At 40.3% G+C, this 25,909-nt stretch overlaps 1 protein-coding gene across 1 annotated transcript in view; it reads left to right on the forward strand.

The window, feature by feature from the left end:
• Positions 1 to 3,778: 3,778 nt before the first annotated feature.
• Positions 3,779 to 25,909, forward strand: part of LOC120530629 (unconventional myosin-X-like) — a 388,518-nt gene continuing 366,387 nt past the window's right edge. Inside the window, exon 1 of the mRNA XM_039755051.1 lies at positions 3,779 to 4,224. Within this exon, the coding sequence (XP_039610985.1) occupies positions 4,204 to 4,224 (21 nt within the window). The 5' untranslated portion in view covers positions 3,779 to 4,203. The remainder of the gene's footprint in view (positions 4,225 to 25,909) is intronic.

Here is a 25,909-nt window from a genome sequence, read left to right on the forward strand (position 1 = left end):
CTTTGTTTACTTAACTACTAAATAATACATTTACGTTCAAACGTTATCCGGACTAGCAATGTCTCCCCACTTACTGCATGGGCGATCGATACGTTCCCATTTGGGTTTCTTAAAGTTAAAAAACATAACAGGCGACGTTTCGAATAAGTGTGATATTTGTAATGTGATTTTGGATTTCTATAGCTGCAGTGTAAGATAAGGTTAATATGGACGAAAAGAATTATCTGGGCTGTACTTCCATTCATGTGTGACTGATTCCAAAACGCACAAGGACAGTATGTTGTATGCTTATTCTGCATCTTAGTGTATTCTAATGCATTTTACAATTACAGATTCATATAAATTTGGATTTGCCTGCTTTATTAGTTACACCTATGTAGAACTGGGTAGGAAGCCCTTTTGTCTCCAAGAACAGCTTGAATTCTTTGAAACCTGCGGATTCAGAAAAGCCCTGGAAACACTCCTTAGGGATTTTGGTCCATGCCAACTCAGTATTATCATGCAGTTCCAGCAAATTTTTGGGGCACATTCTCTAGGCCGTTTCCTGGTATAAACAAGCAATTGACTTTTTGCGTTCTCTTAACTATGTATAGGACCCTCCATCCACACAGAAAAGAAGGATAGGGGTCCTAAAATAGGTATACTGCATATAGGACCCCAAAGAGGCAAAAAACAGCCCTGAACAAATTTGTGCTGCAAGACACTCACTTCACCTTATCCCAAAGTTGCTCTACCAGACTGAGATCTGTAGGTCAAGCAGACCATTGGATTAAAAGGGCACATTATCCTGCTGGAGGCTGGACTGGTCATAAATGTGTGCACATAATCAACAATAAAGCTCATGTGCACCTGAACACTCAATTTGTATTTAGAGGCTTATTGTTGGTCAGGAATACATTCTTCACACTATTACATACCACCATCATCATTCTATCCCACTTACACAAGACACAATGGATCGACTGATACATTTTATGGTGATCTATACCCACAGCAGCCACATCATCTTGTTCTTATAGCTGATACGTGTTGAACCCAGTGTGGCTTTCTGCTGCTGTTGACCATCTGCTTCAAGAATGAAGTTGTTGAGTGTTCAGATAGATGGCTTTCTGCACACATCATTGTAAAGAGCTTCTAGCATTGTTGGCCTTTGTGTTACTTTGACAATGTCTGGCCATTCTCTTCTGACATCTCTCAGTAGCATTGCATAGACCTGACACTCACTGCAGGTTTTTATCACCATTCTCTTTAAATTGAAAGGGCTGTAGTGCATGATAATGCTAGGAGACTAGCCTTACTTTGAGATGCTAGAACCACCACATCTGAAACCAACAGTCATGCTAGTCACTTGGATTGCACATCTCCTCCATTTTAATATTTAGTCAATCAAAAACTAAATATACTGAATATGTCTTCAAGTTATATAAAAGTATGCACAAGTTATATTGTATATACTGAGCTGTTTGAAGGAGAAGGCTATTTGCATTAATGAGTAGGTGTACCAATTAAATCAGTCTATCTATCTATCTATCTATCTATCTATCTATCTATCTATCTATCTATCTATCTATCTATCTATCTATCTTGTACACTAACCCTGAATATTTAAAGTATACTTATCAATATGTGTAGTCTATGTAAAGTTATAAAAAATAAGGGATACATATTTAACTTACATGCACATTGAATGTGTATTTTGTTAATTTTTTATTATTAATTTTAATGTTTGCATTATGTTCTGCATTAATTTATATAATGCCAGTCCCAATCAGGGTTTTCCAGTCTTGCTCCTTTAAGAATACCAAAGCTGCTGGGTCGACCAATGACTTAATCAGTTCTAGCTTATAAATAAGATTATTAATTAATTATACAGTTGGATAATGGATGGATGGATATACCATGTATGTTTGTTGTTAAAAAATAAATTAAAAAAAATCTGGATTAAATTTAAATCTGAATTAATTTATTTTGTTTTTCATACAGAGTTTTGCAAGGAACATGAGCCTGGAACAGCATTTTATGGCTGAAACCATGGTTAGGATGCTAAGGCACACGCACACGCACACACAGACTCATAATACCAGGCACATTTACAATTATATACGAGATCTTGCATTCACAGAGTTACACTTAATTTACTTCACTTACTGTATTGAACGCCTAAATCGTCTCAGGGTTACTTAACTCAGTTGCACCTTTACAAAGTTTAGACACAAATGCACTTCGTTAACGTACTTGTGTGTGTTCATAGTACTTATTGATTATTTTCAGAAATGTTTGAAGAGGACTAAAGGGTATAAAAAGTAAATTCATTCTGGTAGAGTAGATGCACATTCTTAGAAATGTATACAATGTAAAAGCAAATTTTCTGGGATTTAAGAAAGTGGAAATGTTAAATTAATGGTTTCTGATTAAAATGCTGGTTAAACTGAAAACTGGAAGTCAATGGTGCGTTTGTGAAACACTGATGCCGATTAGCAAGCTTCACTGTAAACAAAAGCTTAACGAGTCCTTGAGATTCTCATGATAAATGATTAATAAATTGGTTTACTGAAGAACATACGTGTTGTTAGAACAGTGAAACAGGTTCGTATTAAGTATTATGTACATTTCCTTAATTTACTTATTTTATAGGCCTAAGTTGCCCAGAAAGTTTCATATCCTCAGTGCGGGGCTCGAATTTCTCGCAGTCCGTGCTTTGGGTTTGCACATTCTGTACGTGGCTGAATGAGCTTTCCCCAGGCGCTCTGATTCTCAATGCACATCTATAAAACGAGAGGGTTAGAGTAATTTGCGACTTGGGAAGCGGACTCGTTGTGAACTTGATTGTGTTCCTAACTGGACTCTACCATAAACTGGCGTCCCTTCTAGTCCTAGTTTTAGCTTTGCGACCTGTAGGTGTCGTCCTTTCACTGACCCGAACTGCTCACGAAGGACATAAATAGGGCAAGTGTTTTAAATCCCGATGACTGCGCCCTCTGGTGAGCGAGCGTTCCGGCTTGGGTAGATTCCTACCTTCATTTCAAGACCGTCCTGGCGAGAATCGTCTTATCCCGATTCAGATTTGGATAAAATGGCTCGATGGACATACTGTATATGTGAATATCGGAACACGTTTGTAAAGTGCTTTTTGGCTATTTATCATTGTGCAAAAACGCTGTATTTTGTGCAGTTGTGTGTTATCTTAGATTTTGCGTCACGAGTAAGATTATAAAATATACAAACACTTGCATTTAAAATTGTACTTTAAAATATGTACTGTTTAATACTTTCCAGGTGATTTGCGTTTTTCATCCGTGCCCTGTGTTGGCTGGGATTGGCTCCCGCAGACCCCCGTGACCCTGTAGTTAGGATATAGCCGGTTGGATAATGGGTGGAAGGATCCGTGCCCCGTACGCCCACTAAGAATCTCGCTCTCTATATTTCAACTGTCGTCTTCAAAAACATTTTACGCAGTCGTATGATACTTTAAAGCACGTCAGTACATCTTGATACGAAGTTTAAAAATGCCGTATACCTATCTTTAAGCTCTAATATGCATTGTCTTCCTTTTTATTGGATATTTAACGCTTCCCAACTATTGTCTCTTTGTTGAGGAAGCAGCAATTGCATTCTAAATATCGCCATCCTGGAAATGTTTTTCTTGCCATCTCGGTACATTGTTCATAAAGACCAAAGAAAAGAAATCTGTTTTATTAATCGCCGATTCAGGGGCGTGTATTCCTTTGCAGGAGGGGGCGGGGCTCTCCCTGTCTGCCCCGCCTCCTCCGGATGAATATCTCGGTCAGCGGGAGTCATTCAATGTGAATAGTTTGCGGGTCACGGTGCAGGAGGTTGGGAGTATGCTGGCAACTGGACAGTGGGATTGTTTATATGTCTGACCTTGCTACTTTCTCGACGGGCTGCCGTAAAAGACGCAACAGAGGAAACTGCAGGCTCTTCCTCGAGTGACTACTGCAACAAAGCACAACCTATCTTGCCTTTCTGGCTTTGTTTCTTTGGTTTTAACTTTGCTGTTTTTAACGGGAGAGAAATGCTTCAAACACCTGAGCTCCACTTACAGAGCATGTAAATGGGATGCGCAAAGAAATTTGACTGCTTCAAGCGTTTGAATCGCATTAGGCTTACGTCGGTTGCAGCTGTCTTGTTAATTTAATTCATTTATAGATTATTGGTCTTATTTTCTCCCCTGGAGTTTCGAGAATGGATAACTTTTTCACTGAGGTGAGTGGCTTAATGTATCCCGTTGAATTGATACTACCAACTGGGGTTTGATCTCTAGTGACCCTTCTTATTGTGAGGCTGAACAACGGTGTGGATGTAAGATGTGACGTTTTGTGGAGGGGGTTTGAGTGAAAGCAGTCACATTCATGCCAGTCGGTTTTGACTTTACTAAACCAGTCCTTTTTCTCCACGCTTCTGGTGGTGTTACTGTCGCGTCGCGTTGTATTTAATTCCAAATCTTCGTTAGCTTTAAATTTGACTTGCCTGCCATAGCTGCGCTCGCCTTTAAGACTCGGTAGGCGCGCAGCCAAGCTCGGCTGTTTTGTCATTCTCACCGGGTTTCCAGTTGCAGCTTTGGCGTATATACCAGCAATTCGCAGCTGCAGGCATGTTACTTGTGGAATTTCAGTCTGGGATTGCGGCACATTCGCTTTCTTTAACGTGGGTTCGTTCCGCGTCTGCCAGATTACGCCAATCTAGCTTCCTCCAGCATGCGGCGGAAGGCATAGTTTACTGGGGCTGTTGCAAAATCACTCAGGACTTCGGCAAATGATACGGATAATAAGGGTGGACAGCTTTGTACTGCTGGGCTGTGTCATTGTCTTTACTGTAGCGGGGAATTGATTGTTTTTTTTCTGTATTGAGGCCGTTGCTTTCGTGTGTATAGAGGTGGTGGAGTAAGCTGCCAACGAAGCGGCTTGTGCATTTGCGGTTTGAGACGGGACTGCTCCGCACGTTAGATTTATAGGCTGATCTGAGAGGAATGGGAGCACATGTTCTCGCCATGGGCAGATGACCAAACCTTCTCAAAGAGACAGTTACTACCTCTGCAAGGAACCTTCATCATTCTGAATAAAATCGGCAAATGAAGTCCTCTAGGTCCCTCAATTGCCAGGATATCTGGTTAAACGTTAATAGGCAACCGAGATGTAAAATGGTTTGAAACAACAAAACGTCATAAATTTATCGAAATTTTAAAGGATTAAAATAAGATTAGCATTGCTATAATCATATATATGTATTACACGCCCATCATCCCTGTCTAAATAGACCGCTCAGCCGAACCCGGAATGGGATGCCAGTTAATTTTACCGTACATCCATACAGACACACGAAGACTCCGCGAACCAGCTCTCAATCTTCTTTTCTTTGGGTAGTGGAAAGAAGTAAAAGTTTAATGTACTTGCAAAAAGATCGCGAAGGCATGGATACTCCAACAGGCCCAGGGGATTTTCCTTTTTGAAAAAGCTTGTTCATGAAAAATATTTTAGTAGTACACAACATTAGTGGTCCGTTTGTCTTGATGTTTTTTGGAATCCCTTAGCTCTGTTACTTTTTTTTTTTTTTATATATAACTATACTTAACTAAACTAAATCCAATGGGTCTATATTAGGCCATCACTTGCCTGTCACACCTTTTAATAAGAGCTAAAGGGTTTGCTTTCAGTCTATGTATTAATGCTGCTCAATTGTGCAATGTGATTTCTCTGCTATTCTCTGTCAGGATTCACTCATAGGCTAGACATCCTGAAGGGGATTGGCGGCGGCGGGTGCCAGGTTCTCCTCAGTCTCTAACACAAGAGCCAGGCTGAGGTTTTGCTTTGCCGTTTCACCCTTCACTCACACACTCTGAGTGTCCCAAGTGGTTAACTTTAAATTTAATGCTCACAGTGTTTTGAATATCACTTCTATTCTCTGCTACAACTTGCTTGCTTTTTCACCAAGAACATTTTCTTGGTTTTTAACTTAATTTATATTGTTATTCATTAACAGAACCAGAAAGAATGTGACTGATTAGGCAGTGTTTAGGAGGGCAGTAGTAGCTGGAAGCTTTTTTTATGTATTGTGGATCGCCTTGAAAGTCAGCAGGTATGTGCTGACTCAGTGACGAATTGTCTTGGCATATTTATATTCCGTGTTTACCTCTTCTATTTTAAAATTGCATAGCAACATGGATTTGGACTTTTTCCACCACACTGGCACTTTTTTCCCCTTTAAAGGACTGCGTTTAAGACAGATTATTTATATGCTGAACAACCGGGTACTTGAGATGACCAAACATGATTGTAAATAATACTTTCTAATTGATAGTTGTGGAAGTCATGGCCTAGACATGGAGGTCACTGTAAAACCACAAGGCTGATGCACTGGTACCCATGACTGCTGCACTGTGTGTCAGAGTCCCTTTACCTGTCTCTGCCTGTAAAGTCAATTTATCTCTGTATATGGAAGACACGCTTTACTATATACAATAAGGTTATCACCTAGATTACAAACAATGTTACATCTTAAGAATAATCTACAAAGAAACAGTCTGATTTAAGAGTGAAAGAAACATATGATCATCACATGATGGACACGTGTATGACTATTGGCTAGAAGCCCAACTCCAAAATGACTCTAAAGTACCAGAGGAGCTAAAGAGAGGTTTCTTAGACGTGTCATTTGCCTTCTGACTATATCATTAGTTGGCATAAGAATAACTAAGACTAAACAGATGAACAAGAGCAAAATTGTGATTTGGACTGGTATAAAGTTAGAAAAAAAATACCTTAATGTTTTCTATATTAGAGTGCCAAAGATGTTGGCTTTACAAAGAATGATCTGTAGCTAGAAAGTACACTTAGTTTAAGAAAGACTTGAGAGCTCACAACTGTGTATAAGGGACTATAAAGTTTAACAGAAGAGTGACAAATGTGGTGTGAAGTCCAGCTCTGGCATGGTCATGAGGTTATACTTCAAGCACTTGTGAGTCACCATCCTCAATTTCGTCTGCATTTTTGGCCACCCTATATAAAGGATATTATTGCTTAAAAGAATGTCCAGAGAATGACAGCAGAGTGAGAGTGAAAAATTGAAGGGACTGAACCTTTTTCATCTTTAACTGCTAAGTAAGAAATGTAATAGAAATGTTTAATATTTCAAATCTAAAAACGTGCCCAGGTCCCAGCAGTTAATTGAGAAATACTTCAAACATCACTAAAATTTGTTAGAAAATAACATATAAAAGTATAGCAACAGAATTCACGTTACCTAGCCCCTTTGTTTGGAAGGTTGTATCTTTAGATTTCAAGTCAACATTGTTTTGGGCTCATTAGGTGACTTTTTGTTATCACTCATTTGCTCCAAGGTGCATATCCCCCTGTTGTGTCTGAAGTGGGGAGCTGCAGCCGTGTATACCATAGTTGTCTCTAAGGGATATCTTCATGCTGTCTTAATTTATTAGAAGCAACTAATATTCCAAACATACACAGCTAAATTCAATACAGCCCCCACTTGAGAAAGAGAGGAAGGCCTGAATCATTTTCCCCAATATAAAAGTTTATTCTAAAATGCTATTGATTAGATCCTTTCAGGTTTAAAAAAAAAAATCAGCATATTCTGTAAGTGAGAATTTTATTTTTGTTCCCAATGTCAAATAGTATATAACATCAGTTACCCCCTGACTTAAAAGAGGTGGGCTAGAATTCTTCCAGTTGAGCAAGATAAGTGTACATGCTAATAGTGAAGTAAAGGAATAAAAGAAATCAATCTTCATGCCATCTTCAAAATGTCGACACATTCTTGCAAGTATTTTTCAAGAAGTTGTAAGTGAACATATTTCTGAGAACACTGGATTTACTGAATATTTCTCACTTTAAGATGACAACGTATAGTGTTTGGATCATGTTTTATTCAAAATATCTTGGCCAATCTGCTAGTTACACTTTAATATTTTGTATGAAAAGGAAACACATACTATTCCTTCCAGTCTTTATGCAGCAAATGAGGTAGGTTGCATTAAACCATGTTTTGGAGGGGTTCCGGTTATCTCTTTTATGTTTTCTTTAATGATTTTGGGCAGAATTTAAATTGTAAATGTGAGCACTTAAGGCGATACTTAATGCCACATTCTAGATGAGTAACACATTTATAAAGTTCATTGCGATAGCAGAAAAATACATGTGTTTATAAAAAATTATCACTATTGTGCACTGTTGCTAAAGTACTCATTATTTCAGTATAAGCAAGTTTTTATTCTTTTAAAAATACATATAATCAAGTTTATTTTTTTTTTTATTGTCATCGTAAAGACAGCTGCAACTCTGAGTTTCCAAACTGAGTTTAGGAATACTTTTATACAGAGCTTGGTGATCATTAGGAGTTTCTCTTCCAGTTGATTCATGAAACATTTGTTTGTCTAGTCTATCCCTGACCATCTCATCTTCGTTGTCAACCGTTGTAAAAATAACATGCTTCATTCACATGCTGATCACTACCCAAATTGGTACTCGTGAATCTAAGATGTTTAACAGGCATTCCCGGTATTAAGTTGTGGACTTGACTGCGAATATTTATCGGCAGCGTGTCTATGAACGTAATTTAAACTTAAGCTTTACACCTTGCTTTCCTATTGATATGTCTACAAAGGCTTGTTCAGTGTCAGAGGGTTGTTCCTTTCCTACTGCATCAATAAGCAGCTCGTCTTCCTCTTTATCTGAGACATCACACACTGCATGCACGGGTTTACCTTTCCCAGTCCTGCAAAGTCAGTTCATGTGAGCCGCTCGGAGTACATGCATCGAAGGTTCTCAGCTGTGCTTGTGCTATCTCGTGTGCTCTTGCGATGTCCACAGCTTTATTTAATGTTCGCTAAGACCCGGCACTATAGAAATCTTGTTACTACGAAGTACATTCATCAGATACTTTAATTATAACGAACTGACCTTGAAATGCTTGAATGAATCATCCACAGAGTAACTCATTGTCACCCTCCTTTTAGAAACTGCAGACACGGAAAAGCGATAACAGTGTTAATGTTTGTGATGGGCAATCTGTTGGAATGACAAATGCAATGTATATGTCTTTGTTATATGCAAAAAAAGAACGTATGCGAACTACTGCATTTGAAGACCATTTTTATGTGGTTCGGTGATACTCATTCAAGAAATATTCCTATTAATGCGGCACTCATTCAAGAAAATGTGAGGTTTCTAAACTCTCTTGGGACCTCCATCAACGGGACAACACACCGAAGAGCGTCCCGAAGGGCGATCACTGCGTCTGTGGAAGACTGTTTATCTGTTGCCAGGGCAACAGCAGGCTCACATCTCTGCTGCGTTTCTCCGCCAAAGCAAACGGAAAAGATCTCTGGGTGATACAAGGAACATTGTAAATACAGGAAACATGATTACTTGGCCACTAACCTGGTCACAACCCTGCCTGACTGCTGTGTCTGTTTATAGGAGAGTGGCAGCTCCCGCTACAATAAATAACTGTACTGTTCCTGTTTTCAAGCTGAATAAAGCTGGTTTTACTAAAGTACTGAGACTCGGTCTCATGTTTTGGGGTATAAGACAGGTACTTACAGTGCAACCCCGATCTTTTAGGGATTCACTTCTGTGGCGCAGCATTGAGAGCCTGCTGTTGCCCTACCCCGGCAACAGACAAACAATCTTAAACAGATGTGACAATCGCGCTTCGGGATGCACTTCAGCGTGACCTTTCCATTTGGGGGGTGAGGTTCCAAAAGCGTTCAGAAACCTCTCAATATGAGCAGGCATACAGGCACTATTGGGCACCTCCACCTTTACCCACTCTGCAGCCTCAGTATCCAGCCGGGCTGGAGGAGCCTGAGGACAATAATCTGAGGCAGTGTTGGAGCAGCAGCATGTGGGTTAGACGCAGAAGATACCCGTTGTTCAAGTTGGCAGATAAAGTGGCTGCATTCAAAGCCAAACTTGATTTATGGGGCCGATGAGTGAACATTGGGATTTTTGATATGTTTCAAAGATTAGCAGAGGTTGTTAAAAGATACCAAGCCAGGGCCTTCTTTCTTCCAGCTGGTGTATGATCACCTATCTCAGCTTTCAATAGAGTTTGAGCATTATTCCCAACCACAAAAGACCCCCGAAATGGGAAGGAATGGATCCGTGACCCATTTATGAATAAGCCATGTGAATCAACTTTGTCTGTGCTTGAGGAAGATCAACTGCTTGAGATAGTGGCCTTAAAAGTATGTTTCAGACAGCTTCAGATCTCCATACGTTTTGGATTAAAGTCAAGGCGGAATATCCTGAGGTTGCCCCAAAGGCACTGAAAAGTCTGCTTCCATTTTGAATATCCTATCTTTGTGAGGCAGCATTTTCTGCAGTGACAGCAACCAGAAAGAGATTACGGAGTAGACTGAACATAAGCAACACACTTTGTGTGTCACTGTCTTCCATTGTCCCGAGATGGGATTGCCTGGTTGCAGGAAAACCAGCTGAAGGTTCCCACTGATTCTGCATTATAAACTGTATATAATTTCTATTATGATAATTTAATAATAGAAATGTAATGTAAATCGTGTATAAAACTGCCCTATGAACCTGCCCTGAATCCTCCACCACTCCCCTCTTGTCCCTGGAAAAATTTGCTTGTAGTAAAGTGGTTCTTGGTGTCAAAAAGGTTGGGGACCAGTGCTCTATTCTATAGTCAGTCCTACTATAGCAGTGGCAGCTATGATTGTAAAGCTGGTACCAACCTAAAATGGACCAAGTGTGGCTATTTGTACTTTGTGTGTTGCTTAAAGATGACTCCTAAGGTTAATGTTGTTTTTTTAGTAATGCAAATAGACCCCCATTTCTTTGTGTTTGTTTTGTTTCATTTTATGTAAAGTAACATTCTGTAACTCAAGGTAACTTCTTTTGAGTTTTGTCTAAGTAACTGCTGGTTTAAAGTTACAAGGCAAGCTGCAGGCAGTGCCACCTGAGCCTCATCTTTGATAGGATTATCAGAAATTAAAGGAGGACCATCAGTCTTCTTGGCAGTTTGAAAGCTTCTCTTTATTAAAAATCTGACGCACACTTGAAGGGTGTAGGATTCCAAATGCTGCCTGAAGCTACACATGACACATAATGAATAAAGTTTGCGTTTTGAAACCAACAGTGTGTTGAGAACAGCACCTTTTTATTTATTTATTTTTATTTTATTTATTTATTTATGAGTACTAGAAGTAAGTAGAATTTCTTAATTTTGGCTGCATGATATGCTTACTTTTCCATATGTACTGAATCTGTTGACTAATACCTTACAGTAGTTGGGTTACCCATGTTTAATTCTCCCAGAGCACTCTCTTTATTTGTCACAGTGGAAAATATTCAGCAGTGTTTTAAAGTGCTCTACTGTATTAGCCTGGCGAATTCCTATTGGCAGGCTATTACAGATTTTAGGTGTATAACAGCAGAAGGCCGCCTCACCACTTCTTTTAAGTTTAGCTTTTGGAATTGTAAGGAGACACTCATTTGAGGATCTATGGTTACGATTTGGGATATAGGGTGTCAGACATTCCGATATATAAGATGGAGCGAGATTATTCAGGGCTTTATAAACCATAAGCAGAATTTTAAAGTCAATTCTGAAAGACACAGGTAACCAGTGTAGTGACATCAAAACTGGAGAAATGTGTTCAGATTTTCTTTTCCTAGTTAGGATTCTAGCAGCTGTATTCTGCACTAGTTGCAAACGATTTGTCTATTTTGAGTAGTCCTGAGATCAAGATGAGAGTCAAAGATGACTCCAATATTCTGCAAGATCAAAATGCTTTCAATGCATTGTGCTGCACATGCCTTTTATGTTTTATGGCTACTAGTTTGAAGGGAAAAAAAAAACACGATGAGAGGTGTAATGAGATGAGTGCATTTTACCACAGATTTCTGTGCATGTGTTTTGATTTTTTCTTTTTTTTTTAGTGATGGTAAAAAATGTGCACCCAGGATTTTGTATTATAATATTCTAAACAATGGGGAATTTTCCGTTTTAAGGTGCAGAATTTGGTTGTGATTTCCCGATGGGAGAGTTTTCCTTTGCAATGACACTGAACATTAGCCATTTTGTATTGCACACTTTTTCTAATTTTTAATTCTTCCCTATTACACTGGTTAGTCCAGCTGTCTCACGGTTTGAGTTTGGTTTGAATCCTTGAGTGGTCACTGACTGTCTTGGGTTTGCATATTCTTCTCATGTTTCTTTGACTTGAAAAATACTGGACTTTCATTTAAGTCTGCAGTTTGGGGGGAAAAGAAAAACTAAGCTGTTTCTTAGAAAAAAATATATATTTTTTTGCATTTGCTACACAAAATTGTGTTTAAATTAAGCACATTCTATAAATTAAAAAAATATCTTACTCTTACTGGTGCTTTATAATGGAGGGTATGGGGCATGGAGGAAAAGTTTAAAAACCAATTACATCCATTATCAAGACGAGGCAGTTGTCAGGTTTTAATCTATGCATTTTGTGTTTCCAAAGAATGTGTGACAACGAAATGGATCTGGAAATAAATTTTTCACATATTTCTGGTAATATTTTTATTGTGGTAACCATAAGTTTTCTATTTGCTTGTGAAAATTATGACATGAATACTTATGAAAATCCAAACAAAGCGAACCACATGGTCCAAAAAAGTTTTTTTTTTTTTTTTTGTCTGTCCTTTTTGTAGGAAACCATCCCACAGAAGGGTGAAAGATTGTTGCCCTGTTAGACTAAGAATTGAACTATCATGCACGGCGGGTCTTTTTTTAAAATGGCAGAATCTCATCATTCTAGTGGTTTCTGTGTTCAGAAATGTGATGTATAAACTATTTTACAATGTGTATGTAATAGCAAGAAACAGATCAAAACTCATTAACTATTTCGTCTTGAAAAATAGACACATTCTGTAAGTTTTTTAAAGTTTTACCTCTGTGCCCCTTACATTACAATGTAAAACACTAGTGTGGGCAAGATGTATATATTTTTTTTAATTTGTAGAAAGTGCTTAACTTTGCTATGTGAAATTGTGTTCTAAATTTATATACAGTATATATATCAAGTTTGGTATTTTACCAAGTCAGTTATTTCTTCATAAACATATCTTTTAAGCAAATCTGGCATTGTTTGCCTGTGGAAATGATCCTTTTCAGAATTCCTCTGACTTGACATTTTGTAATTTAGATCTAAAACCACTCTGCATGCTGCATATTTGTATATGTGTGCATACTGCCATGAATTAAATGAAGTAGTTTTTAGCCTGTTATAGTATAGATACAGGTGTTTTACATTACCTTTGTATGTAGTGTAATCTATGAAGGGCTGCTTTAGTGAGTATCTCCAAAAGGCTAAAACAGGTAAAGGTGTGTCTATCCTTTTTTAAAACATAATGTTTTGGTGGTATAGGCTTTCTCAAGGGTGTGACTGAAAAAGTAAACGAGTTGCATACATAAGAGGAAATGATAACAAAGCTAAAGGGCTTAAAATGTTTATTTAGTAATATTTCATTAAAGAAGAACTTCTGTGCTTCATAGTCTGTGACAATTTCTTGAACATAATAAATTTGACAAGTGAGAAGAGACCATTCAGTCCATCAAGCTAATAGCTGAGTTGTCCCTGTGTCACACTCGGGCAGTTATTAAAGATTGTCAAGGTTTATGCTTCAACTAGATGATGATCTGTCTGAAACAGATTTTAAATAGTGTCTCCTTCCAAATTGATTTATTGTACCTCCAATATATTCAGTATGGATGAAACCGTAAGCGGGTTGCCAGACCAAGTTGTAATGGAGCCTGGGGAAGTTCTATGGGAAGTAATTTATTACAAAGGGCTTAGTGATGTTGGAAAATCTGGGGCTGTGAAAGGTATCTCTACAAGTCTGCACTTCCTGGGAGCATTCCTAACCCTGTAAATGATTCTAAGGATTACCATGGGTTTCTCAGGCTCAGAAGGGGCCCGAGTTGCCTTGTAAGCTTGCATAGGGTAATCTTTTTAGTTAGCCAAAGAAAGGTGCAATTTTGCTTGAATTTGTACTACATTCATAATGGCTAACATGGTGCAACACCCTATTACTGTGGAGAAGTATAAAGTTCCCCTTTGATAAAGGGGAGCTTAGAGTCATGAAGTTAGCTGAGCAAAGACTGCCTCTGGAAGAACAGTAGTGCGATCAGAATACTTTATATTGTAGGTAAGAGGAAGTCAGTCCGCGTTGGTGCTTGTTTGCTGCATTTTGGACAATGCGCCTGTAGACCATCCTTCTAGATAGGGTGCAAAATTGTGAGGGTTAAGTGTGTTTCCAGGGATTTCTTCCTTTGTGTTTTTAGTTCATTATTTTTTCCAACTGTTTTATACCTTCATAGAATCTTTAGTACCTTTTTAGTTTGTAAATTGCTTTTATAAAGGTCTTGTTTTGGTACTTGTGATCTAGGCAAAGGTTTGGGTTAATGTTTATGGATATGTTGTAAGTGCCAGTGAGGATGAACTAGCTTCCTGACTGGGGATGATGATGATCACCTACTAGGCCAGGAGGTCATAATGGATAGATCAGCCTGTCCAGAATGTTTCTCTTATCTATCTCAGTCAATATGAGTGATTAATGGATGGAGGGAGGATGATTGGATATTGTAAATAGTTTGTCCACCAGCAGCATTAGGTGGTAGTGCTCCTCAGACTGGATCTCACTTTGGAAACCTGCAGGGCCACCTGAGACATGTAGTTCAGAAGGGCGGACCTGTTAGTGTTCTTGGGTGCTGACAGGGGATGCTGATGGAAAAGAAGGTTCCTATTTAATGCAGCTTTAGTGTGATCCTTGAGTGCTTTCAGTATGCAATCGTAGCACCGGCAGTGTAATACCAGGTCCCGTGTAAAAGAAGATGCTATGCTTCATACAACAACAACAACAACATTTATTTATATAGCACATTTTCATACAAACAGTAGCTCAAAGTGCTTTACATATTAAAGAATAGAAAAATGAAAGACATAATTATAAAAAATAAATCAACATTAATATCGAATAAGAGTAAGGTTCAATGGCCAGGGGGGACAGAAAAAACAAAAAAACTCCAGACGGCTGGAGAAAAATAAAATCTGTAGGGATTCCAGACCATGATACCGCCCAGTCCCCTCTGGGCATTCTACCTAACATAAATGAAACAGTCCTCTTTGGATTTAGGATTCTCACGGAAGGGCTTGATGATGATGATGATGGTCACGTAGACTTCTTCCTTTTAATCCGTCCATCATTGTTGGAGCATCATGAAGCTTTGAGTAGGTGGAGGTGGCGCAGGCCACCACCACAAAGAAACCGGAAAAAGAAACAGAAAAGAGAGTAGGGGTCAGTACCGATTTTAGAGCCACCATGAATAGTTGTTATAATGAATTGAACATACAGAGTATCAGGATTAAGTTAAATTACGATTAAAATGAAGTTATAAAAAGGCCATGTTACAGACAAGTCAGAGTCTGGAGAACAAGGGTGATGCTCGCAAAGGCGATGTGGAAGGAGACCGAAGGTGTATATCTGTGCTCTTATACTGTTCTGGACTGACTTAAATCTGTAAAAGTGTGGTTGCTGAATAAATACGATTTTATTCTAACCTTGAATTGTGTTTGGCTGAATTGTACATCGATTTCGGGGCTCTGGGGTGCTCCCCAATGTTCTAAAATATGTACTTCTTAGTCCCTAAGTGGAAGCTTATAATAAGAAAAAAATTGAAATGAACAAAAAGTTGGTTCTGAAGTGGCCTAGTCTGATTGTACAATGCCTTGCAAGAGAATGGCACCATGTGCAGGCTTGTTTTCTACCTTGTGGGTTTCCTATGACCTTGAGCTGATGAGCAGGTTGCAAAGTTGCAGGAAGAATTAAGTGGATTTAGTGTTTAAACTCATACTGCAGAGTTTGCTTTCTAAAACTGTTTTTATAGGACCAGAATTTTCAAGTTGCTGTTTTAACACAAACATGAAATACTCAAAGTAATTTACCTTATAGTAATTAGAGAAACCTTAATTTCAGTACTAGCTGATCCATGTGTTTTGATTTGAGACAATGACACAAGATACAGAAGATGGCTACTAATGAGTTCAAGGCCCCATGTCCTTCTGAGCAACGCAACTTCTCTGCTGGAATGACAGCAAAGCAGTTAATTGCAGTGCTTAACACTGTGCCCTTGTGTTAATGTGGCTTGAGCTACACCAATCTGTCGCCCTCTGAGCCATTTTTTTCAGCTTTAGATGAATAGCAGGGAGCTGAAGGGATAAAGTGAGTGACAGATCATCATGAATCACCTGTCTACAACCATTAATCATGGAATAGCCTGTGACAGATCCTTTCTATGCATTACAAATCATTACTTCTGTCAACAAGCTGTTAATATCTAATTCAGGGAGAGTGATCAACAATATTTGGACTGATCTTCATTAAAGACTCACTTGTTCATTGATTTTTACCTGCCTGACATGAATTGCAGAGAAATGAAGTGCAGTTTTATACTGAGTTTCTCGTTCTCATACCTTGTTTGCTGTAGCTAACTTGTCCTAATGGTACAGATTGTGGAGGGCAAGAAAAACTTGATTTTAATGGAATAGTAATCCATTTACTCCACACTTTTTATCATAAATAATACTCAGTTTTACTTGTTTAACTTTTTGAAGGTCTGTTTAAGGGTTGAGTAGGCTCAGTTGATTGACACGGTAGTGTTTCTTTTGCTAGATTCTTTGGACTAATCTTTTTTTTAAAGTAGTATGGGATGTGTTGTAAATGAGGAAGTGGGTGTAGAAGGAAGCCGTAGGAAAAAAAATCATCATCATGGGAAATTTGCTGGGTGCTAGATAGGTCAAAGAAAGCATTCTAGGAGAGGAACACTTTGTTTACTGCATTTAAAACAAGTACATTATATAATTTCATTTGCCACTGTTGCTTGGATATGGCCACCACTAATATTCTCCAACACAATTCAAATTAACAGTCAAAATATTTCTAGTAACAAATCTTAAGATAATATTCTGAATACCTGCTTATTTCAGTTCTAGATTTTGTGGGATGAGTAACAAATCTGCTCAGTTTATCAGTAAACACTAATTTCAAGTCCTGAAAATATTCTGAAGATACCCGACTTTCTCGCCAATTTGTTTTATGAATGTCTTTTCATATGCAGATGTATCCTTCTTTAAGTATATGATTATTCCTAAGAAAAATAATCTGGGTTCCTTTTACAACTGGAATTAAATGAACAGCCCATCCACTTTTTGATTTGTATTGATTGTTTCTTTATGGATGAGATGAGATATTCCATGCGTTTTACTGGCATCTGTTTTAGTTTCATCTTTAGTTTGTGTAAAACTGCTTTACTACAGAAAATTACAATCTATACTTCGCTAACCTTAAGTGAAATAAAAAGCATCAAATGTGTCACTAGTAGTAATTTATTATTATTATGCTGCCTTTTTCCTGGTTTGCATAGTAGTCGGTACTTCTGCCTTACAGCTCCTGGGGTCCAGGGTATAAATGTTTGCCTTTTCAGCTTGCATCCAGAGGCATGCAGGTATTTGGTTTTGTGGTGACACTCAAGTTCTCTGGTGTTATTGTGCTTAATGGGGACTATCCAGGATGGGTTTCTGTCTTGCACCTGAAGCTGAGAGGTCGGGTTTTAACTTCCTTCTACCCAGGTCAGAGAATGAATTGGTGTTTAGACTTTCTAAAGAGGTACAACATTATAACCAATAGTGTGTTCATATTGCAAAAGAGATTGAAAAAAAAAAAAAAGCAAGCCTGACTTTTAATTGCGATACTTTGGCTATGCAGTAAGTGTATACTATTACTTACAGAGCCTGCATTCTGCAGGAGTGGTAAGAAACCTTTTCATTTATTTCCTTTTCTCCTTTGGGTTGCTGAAAGTGAATTTCTTTCAAATCTGTTCATTGAGAAGATTACATTTAGAAATGTTACATAAAAACTATTTTTGTGCCATTGCCTTTTATTATTTAAGTGATGCTAACAATTCTAAGTTTATAAACTCCAAACATGAGACATTGAAGTTTAGAGTTTGCACATTTTGTTGATTGGCGCTGAAATGTTTAAGCCCTTGAATCTATAACGCAGATCTGGCCTGAAGGCTTGCATTCCTTTTAAAACAATATTCAGCAGCTGGTTGGTTTTTGTTAAAACTTGCAAAATGGATTAGCAAATATGAATAATTAGTTTTCCACTGCAATGAGATTGTTTAGTGCCTCATTACTGTAGTCATTTAAACTCTCAGTTCTGGTGGATTTTTTCCTCCCATTTCTGCATTGTTTCTTTGTAATATTTGAAATCATCTTCATATAGTATATGGGATTAAACACAACAGTAACTAATTTGAATGTACAGAGTGGGCCATTTATATGGATACACCTTAATAAAATGGGAATGGTTGGTGCTATTAACTTCCTGTTTGTGGCACATTAGTATATGTGAGGGAGGAAACTTTTTAAGATGGGTGGTGACCATGGTGGCCATTTGGAAGTCGGCCATTTTGGATCAATCTTTTGTTTTTTCAATAGGAAGAGGGTCATGTGACACATCAAACTTATTGAGAATTTCACAAGAAAAACAATGGTGTGCTTGGTTTTAACGTAACTTTATTCTTTCATGAGTTATTTACAAGTTTCTGACCACTTATAAAATGTGTTCAATGTGCTGCCCATTGTGTTGGATTGTCAATGCAACCCTCTTCTCCCACTCTTCACACACTGATAGCAACACTGCAGGAGAAATGCTAGGACAGGCTTCCAGTATCTGTAGTTTCAGGTGCTGCACATCGCGTATCTTCACAGCATAGACAATTGCCTTCAGATGACCCCAAAGATAAAAGTCTAAGGGAGTCAGATCCGGAGACCTTGGGGGCCATTCAGCTGGCCCACGACGACCAATCCACTTTCCAGGAAACTGTTCATCTAGGAATGCTCGGACCTGACACCCATAATGTGGTGGTGCACCATCTTGCTGGAAAAACTCAGGGAACGTGCCAGCTTCAGTGCATAAAGAGGGAAACACATCATCATGTAGCAATTTCGCATATCCAGTGGCCTTGAGGTTTCCATTGATGAAGAATGGCCCCACTATCTTTGTACCCCATATACCACACCATACCATCAATTTTTTTGTTCCAACAGTCTTGGAGGGATCTATCCAATGTTGGTTAGTGTCAGACCAATAGCGGTGGTTTTCTTTGTTAACTTCACCATTCACATAAAAGTTTGCCTCATCACTGAACAAAATCTTCCGCATAAACTGAGGGTCCTGTTCCAATTTTTGTTTTGCCCATTCTGCAAATTCAGTGCACCGATCTGGGTCATCCTCGTTGAGATGCTGCAGTAGCTGGAGTTTGTAAGGGTGCCATTTGTGAGTAGCTAATATCCGCTGAAGGGATGTTCGACTAATTCCAACTTTCCAGTGACATGCGGTGAGTGCTACGCTGTGGGCTCTTGCTGAATGAAGCTAGGACAGCCACTGATGTTTCTTCATTAGTGACAGTATTCATGCATCCACATTTTGGCAAATCCAACACTGAACCAGTTTCACGAAACTTAGCAAGCAGTTTGCTAACTGTAGCATGGGAGATGGGTGGTCTCCTAGGGTGTCTTGCATTGAAATCTGCTGCAATGACCCGGTTACTGTGTTCACCAGACATCAACACAATTTCTATCCGCTCCTCATGTGTTAGCCTCTGTGACATGTCAATGGCTGTAAACAAAGAAACTTGTAAATAACTCATGAAAGAATAAAGTTACATTAAAACCAAGCCCACCATTGTTTTTCTTGTGAAATTCCCAATAAGTTTTTGATGTGTCACTTGACCCTCTTCCTATTGAAAAAACAAAAGTTGTATCCAAAATGGCCGACTTCCAAATGGCCACCATGGTCACCACCCATCTTGAAAAGTTTCCCTCACATATACTAATGTGCCACAAACAGGAAGTTAATATCACCAACCATTCCCATTTTATTAAGGTGTATCCATATAAATGGCCCACCCTGTATAATGAAATGATCCTATGGTGTATTTTGGTGTGCATAAATTTATGTGACAAAATATAGTTTGAATTTCACACTGTGATAAAACAGTGCAGTAGTTTTTGCTGTCGCAGTTACCATGCTGGCCATTGTCTGTGAGGAATCTGCACTGCCCTTAAGTCTTTGTGGATCTTTCATAGGTTACTCCGACATCCCTTAGAAGGGTGCCTGAGATTACTTGGGGACTCTAAACTGGCTTAGTGTGTATGGCTGAGTGTAGGTTCTCTAAATAACTGGAACCTTAACCAGGGTAGGGTCGCATGTTCTACCGATACTGGAAAAGTACCAAAAAAACCTACATTTTAATAGGATACGGTATCAGTGTTTCAGGGTTTTTGGTATGGGAAGCAAACATCCTCTTTCCTCTCAAGCCCTCAACCTCCGCCACTCCTTAGCACTCTGTAGAGTTAACATTCTCTAGACTTTGTGGGGGAAAAAAAGCCACAGGCTTCAAGTTGCATACAAGACTTCATGGGGACATTGCCACATCTCCAGTTGCTTCAACAATTGCACACTTCATGTCATCAAGAGAGAAGCTTAGCTTAGTGTGGTGTGATGGAGTGGCGCATCAGGGAGGCTGGAATAAGGGCCAAAGGGTTAACCATTATTTGCTTCGAGACTGTTTCGGTACTGGTACTGACATCCAAAATCTGACATCGAAGTAAAAATTTTGGCACCGATTCAGTGCTAGTCCAGGGATTGTTTCTACTTTGTGCCAGGTGATAGAACAGGATTCTGGTCTCTGTAATCCTGTAATTGATTTAACTCTGTTTCATAAGTAAAACGTGGATAGACATACAGGTATTCTTAATCGTGACTGGTAATTCACATACTGGTTTATTTTCTTGAAATATACCTTTGTTACTTGGTTGCTCCAAGGTCAACAAAAAAGATGTGCACCACTTTGGTGGTTTTTGTTTCCCGTTAACCTTTACATTACACCAACATGAGTTGGGTTGTACTGGTTGTATAGTTGTTGTTTTCTTAAAGCAGGTGATGTGTTTTTACAGCTTCCCACTGGCTAATCTGTAACTGATCTGTGAAGGATATATGTACACTGCTCTCTGTATTTTGAGGACTTAATGTAGTATGAGAACAGATCAGAAGGAAGTGTGACCTACTTGTGGTGAAGGCTTTTATTTCTGAGTTTCTTTTCCTCTCATGAATGCATGTTAAGATGCTTCATCTGTAATCCTCCTGGATTGAAGATGCCATGTTGCATTTTTCATTTGGTTTTGTGAAAATTTTTTAAGATTTACTTCAACAGGTGTCCATTTTTTTTTAAACTTTGAGTTTGTGGTATGGAGCATACAAACTTTGCAGTCATTTTTATATTGCTGTATTTTGGTAATGTAATGCAAAGCAGTCAGTTCCCCATAATTTCCATGGTTGATATTTTGCTTAGTGTATTATTAAAGAGCTAAATTCTCATGCCAACCTTTTTTCCAGTGGTATTCAAACCTATCTTTATCCCTGACAGACCTGTCTAATAAAGTTTTATTTTTCTGGGTGTGTTGTTGGGATTTTTCTTTTTTAGTTGAAGTTTGATAATTATAAAACCTACTTTAGTTTTAGTACCTATAAAAAACAGATCTACTAATTTTACAGTTTGTCCCTATGTCTGGGTGGCACAGTGTTTAGTACTACTGCATCACAGTGATTATAAAGCCTGTTTAGAATCCTTTTCTGGTTACTGCTTCTGTTGATTCTGCATGTTTTCTTCACATTCACTGGTTTTGCACCCACATGCAGAAGGCATAAAGGTTAGTTTGACTGTCAGTCCTGTTGCTTCCTGCCTTGGGCCTGATACTGGGGTAGGTTCTGGTCTGCCTATAAACATTAAATTAGGGTTAGATTAGATTAGCTAACTTGCATAAGATGGATGGTTGAGTAGATAGTAATTTTATTTCTCATATGTGTGTGCCCCTTTTTTTTAATCAAGGCTCTGAGAATAAAAAAATGTTGAAAGACCAAGCGGGACTCTGAATGTGATAATTTATGACAAATGGAAACAATTTGTGTCTTTTTTCCTTTAAAATATATCCATCCATCCATCCATTTTATAACCCGCTGAATCCGAATACAGGGTCACGGGGGGTCTGCTGGAGCCAATCCCAGCCAACACAGGGCACAAGGCAGGAACCAATCCTGGGCAGGGTGCCAACCCACCGCAGGACACACACAAACATACCCACACACCAAGTACACACTAGGGCCAATTTAGAATCGCCAATCCACCTAACCTGCATGTCTTTGGATTGTGGGAGGAAACCGGAGCGCCCGGAGGAAACCCACGCAGACACGGGAGAACATGCAAACTCCACGAGGGAGGACCCGAAGTTTAACCCGGTCTCCTAACTGCGAGGCAGCAGCGCTACCACTGCGCCACCGTGCCGCCCCCTTTAAAATATACCAGTATACATTTGCACCTCTCAGAAAAAAACACAGTACACTTAATCACCTGGCCCATTCACCATCTTTGTAGTTTGTAAGTTCTCTCTATGACACTGTGGGTTTCTGTTAGCATTATTTTTTTTTTTTTCTCCTAAATCCTAAAAATATGCAACTCTAAGTTATTCTGTGTGTCTGAATGTGGCCTTCAGTAAAGCGTTTCTCTATCAAGGTAAAACCTGGTGTGATGAACAGTATTGTTAGGAACGAATCACAGTTCCACTCTTAATGGCTTACATGGGTGTGGAAATATCACTAATTTAAATATAGAGATCTCCGACTGGGGTAAAAGTGCAACCGGAAGCTTTCCATAAATGGCATGGGGTGCTCCTGTTTTAAAGAATTTGGTGTTGTCCTTCACTTCCCTTCTGTAGTGTCTTTTACAAACTGCTTGAGACATTTAACACTGTAATGCAATCTTTGTTTACACTGAAGGCAGAAAATCTTGTAGATGTTGTTTTTTTTTTGGTTATTAATTAACAGTAATATTGCATATATTGATTATCTCTGCTTAATACATAAACCCCAGGTCAGAGAAGTATACTTAAGGCTCAAGGTTATTTGTAATAACTAACTCTATCATGCTTAACATCCAAAAATACTCTCCAGAATTTATATATATATATATATATATATATATATATATATATATAATAACACACACACACACACACACAAACGCTCCACTGTGAATGATAACTTGGCATAGCTTTACCAGTTTGTTAGGCACTTAAATCCGATGCCAAATTACACAGTTTCTACTTGTTGGTTATGTTAGACTTGCTGACTGCAGTTGCCGATCTCGTCACCAGACCATGTCAGTTTAATCCATCCATCCTCTTCCGTTTATCCGAGGTTGGGTCGCAGGGGCAGCAGCTTGAGCAGAGATGCCCAGACTTCCCTCTTCCCGGCCACTTCTTCCAGCTCTTCCAGGGTAATCCCGAGGCGTTCCCAGGCCAGCTGGGAGACATAGTCCCTCCAGCATGTCCTGGGCCTTCCCCGGAGCCTCCTACTGGTTGGACATGCCAGGAACACCTCGTCAGGGAGGTGTCCAGGAGGCATCCTGATCAGATGCCTGAGCCACCTCATCTGACTCCTCTCGATGCGGAAGAGCAGCGGCTCTACTCTGAGCCCCTCCCGGATGACTGAGCTTCTCGCCCTATCTTTAAGGAGGAGCCCAGACACCCTGCGGAGGAAACTTATTTCGGCCGCTTTTATTTGCGATCTCGTTCTTTAGTTACTACCCACAGGACAACATCATCTGCAAAAAGCAGTGACCCAATCCTGAGTCCACCAAACTGGACCCCCTCAACACCCTGGCTGCGCCTAGAAATTCTGTCCATAAAAGTTATGAACAGAATCGGTGACAAAGGGCAGCCCTGGCGTAGTCCAACTCTCACTGGGAACAGGTTTGACTTACTGCCGGCAATGCAGACCAAGCTCTGACACCGGTTGTACAGGGACCGAACAGCCCTTATCAGGGGGTCCGGTACCCCATACTCCCGGAGGGACACGGTCGAACACCTTTTCCAAGTCCACAAAAAGCATGTAGACTGGTTGGGTAAACTCCCATGCACCCTCCAGGACCCCTGCTAAGGGTGTAGAGCTGGTCCACTGTTCTGCGACTAGGACGAAAACCACACTATTCCTCCTGAATCCGAGTTTCGACTATCCGACGGACCCTCCTTTCCAGAACCCCCGAATAGGCTTTTCCAGGGAGGCTGAGGAGTATGATCCCTCTGTAGTTGGAGCACATCCTCCGGTCCCCCTTCTTAAAGAGGGTGACCAACTCCCTGGTCTGCCAATCCAGAGGCACTGTCCCCGATGTCCATGCGATGTTGCAGAGACGTGTCAACCAAGACAGTCCTACAACATCCAGAGCCTTGAGGAACTCCGGGCAGATCTCATCCACACCCGGGGCCCTGCCACCAGGGAGTTTTTAACTACCTCGGTGACCTCAGTCCCAGAGATGGGGGAGCCCACATCAGAGTCCCCAGGCATGTTAGTGGGACTGAGGAGGTCTTCGAAGTACTCCCCCCACCGACCCACAACGTCCCGAGTCGAGGTCCGCAGCGTGCCATTCCCACCATATACAGTGTTGACACTGCACTGCTTCTCCGTCCTGAGACCCCGGACGGTGGAGCGGAATCTCCTTGAAGCCCCTCCAAAAGTCGTTCTCCAAGGCCTTCCCAAACTCCTCCCACACCCGAGTTTTTTGCCTCAGCAACTACCTAAGCTGCATTCCGCTTGGCCTGCCGGTACCTATTAGCTGCCTCCAGAGTCCCACAGGAGAAAAGGGTCCGGTAGGACTCCTTCTTCAGCTTTACGGCATCCCTCAACACCGGTGTCCACCAACGGGTTCGGGGATTGCCGCCACGACAGGCACCGACCACCTTACAGCCACAGCTCCGGTCAGCCGCCTCAACAATAGAGGCACAGAACATGCCCCATTCAGAATCTATGTCCCACACCTCCCTCGGGATGTGGTCGAAGTTCTGCCGGAGGTGTGTGTTGAAGCTACCTCTGACAGGGGACTCTGCCAGACATTCCCAGCAGACCCTCACAACACGATTGGGCCTACCAGGCCTGACGGCCATCCTACCCCACCATCAAAGCCTACTCGCCACCAGTTGATGATCAGTTGACAGCTCTGCCCCTCTCTTCACCCGAGTGTCCAAGACATGTGGCTGCAAGTCTGACGACATGACCACAAAGTCGATCATCAAACTGAGGCCTAGGGTGTACTGGTGCCAAGTGCACATATGAACACCCCTATGCTTGAACATGGTGTTCGTTATGGACAATCCGTGACGAGCACAGAAGTCCAAAAACAAAACGCCACTCGTGCTCAGATCAGGAGGGGGGGCATTTCTCCCAATCACGACCTTCCAGGTCTCCCTGTCTTTGCCCACGTGAGCATTGAAGTCTCCCAGCAGTACGAGGTAGTCTCCCGAAGGTATGCCCTCTGGCACCCCCTCCAGGGACTCCAAAAAGGGTGGGTACTCCAAACTGCTGTTTGGTGCATACGCACAAAAAACAGTTAGGACCCATCCCCCACCTGAAGGTGGAGAGAGGTTACCCTCTCGTCCACCGGGATAAACCCCAAAGAACAGGTTCCAAGTTGGGAGGGCAATAAGTATGCCCACACCCGCTCTGCGCCTCTCACCGGGGGCAACTCCAGAGTGGTAGAGAGTCCAGCCCCTCTCAAGGAGATTTTTTTTCTAGAGTCCAAGCTGTGTGTCGAGATGAGCCCGACTATATCTAGCCGGAACCTCTCAACCTCGCTCACTAGCTCAGGCTCCTTCCCCTTCAGAGAGGTGTCAGTTTAAACATGTAAAAATTGCTAGGCATGTCTCGTTTAACAATCCTTCCAGCACAGTTCTTTCCTCTTTTTGTGACCGCCAATGGCATTC

Source organism: Polypterus senegalus, chromosome 6 (genome assembly GCF_016835505.1).
Source record: "Polypterus senegalus isolate Bchr_013 chromosome 6, ASM1683550v1, whole genome shotgun sequence".
NCBI classification, from domain to species: domain Eukaryota; kingdom Metazoa; phylum Chordata; class Cladistia; order Polypteriformes; family Polypteridae; genus Polypterus; species Polypterus senegalus.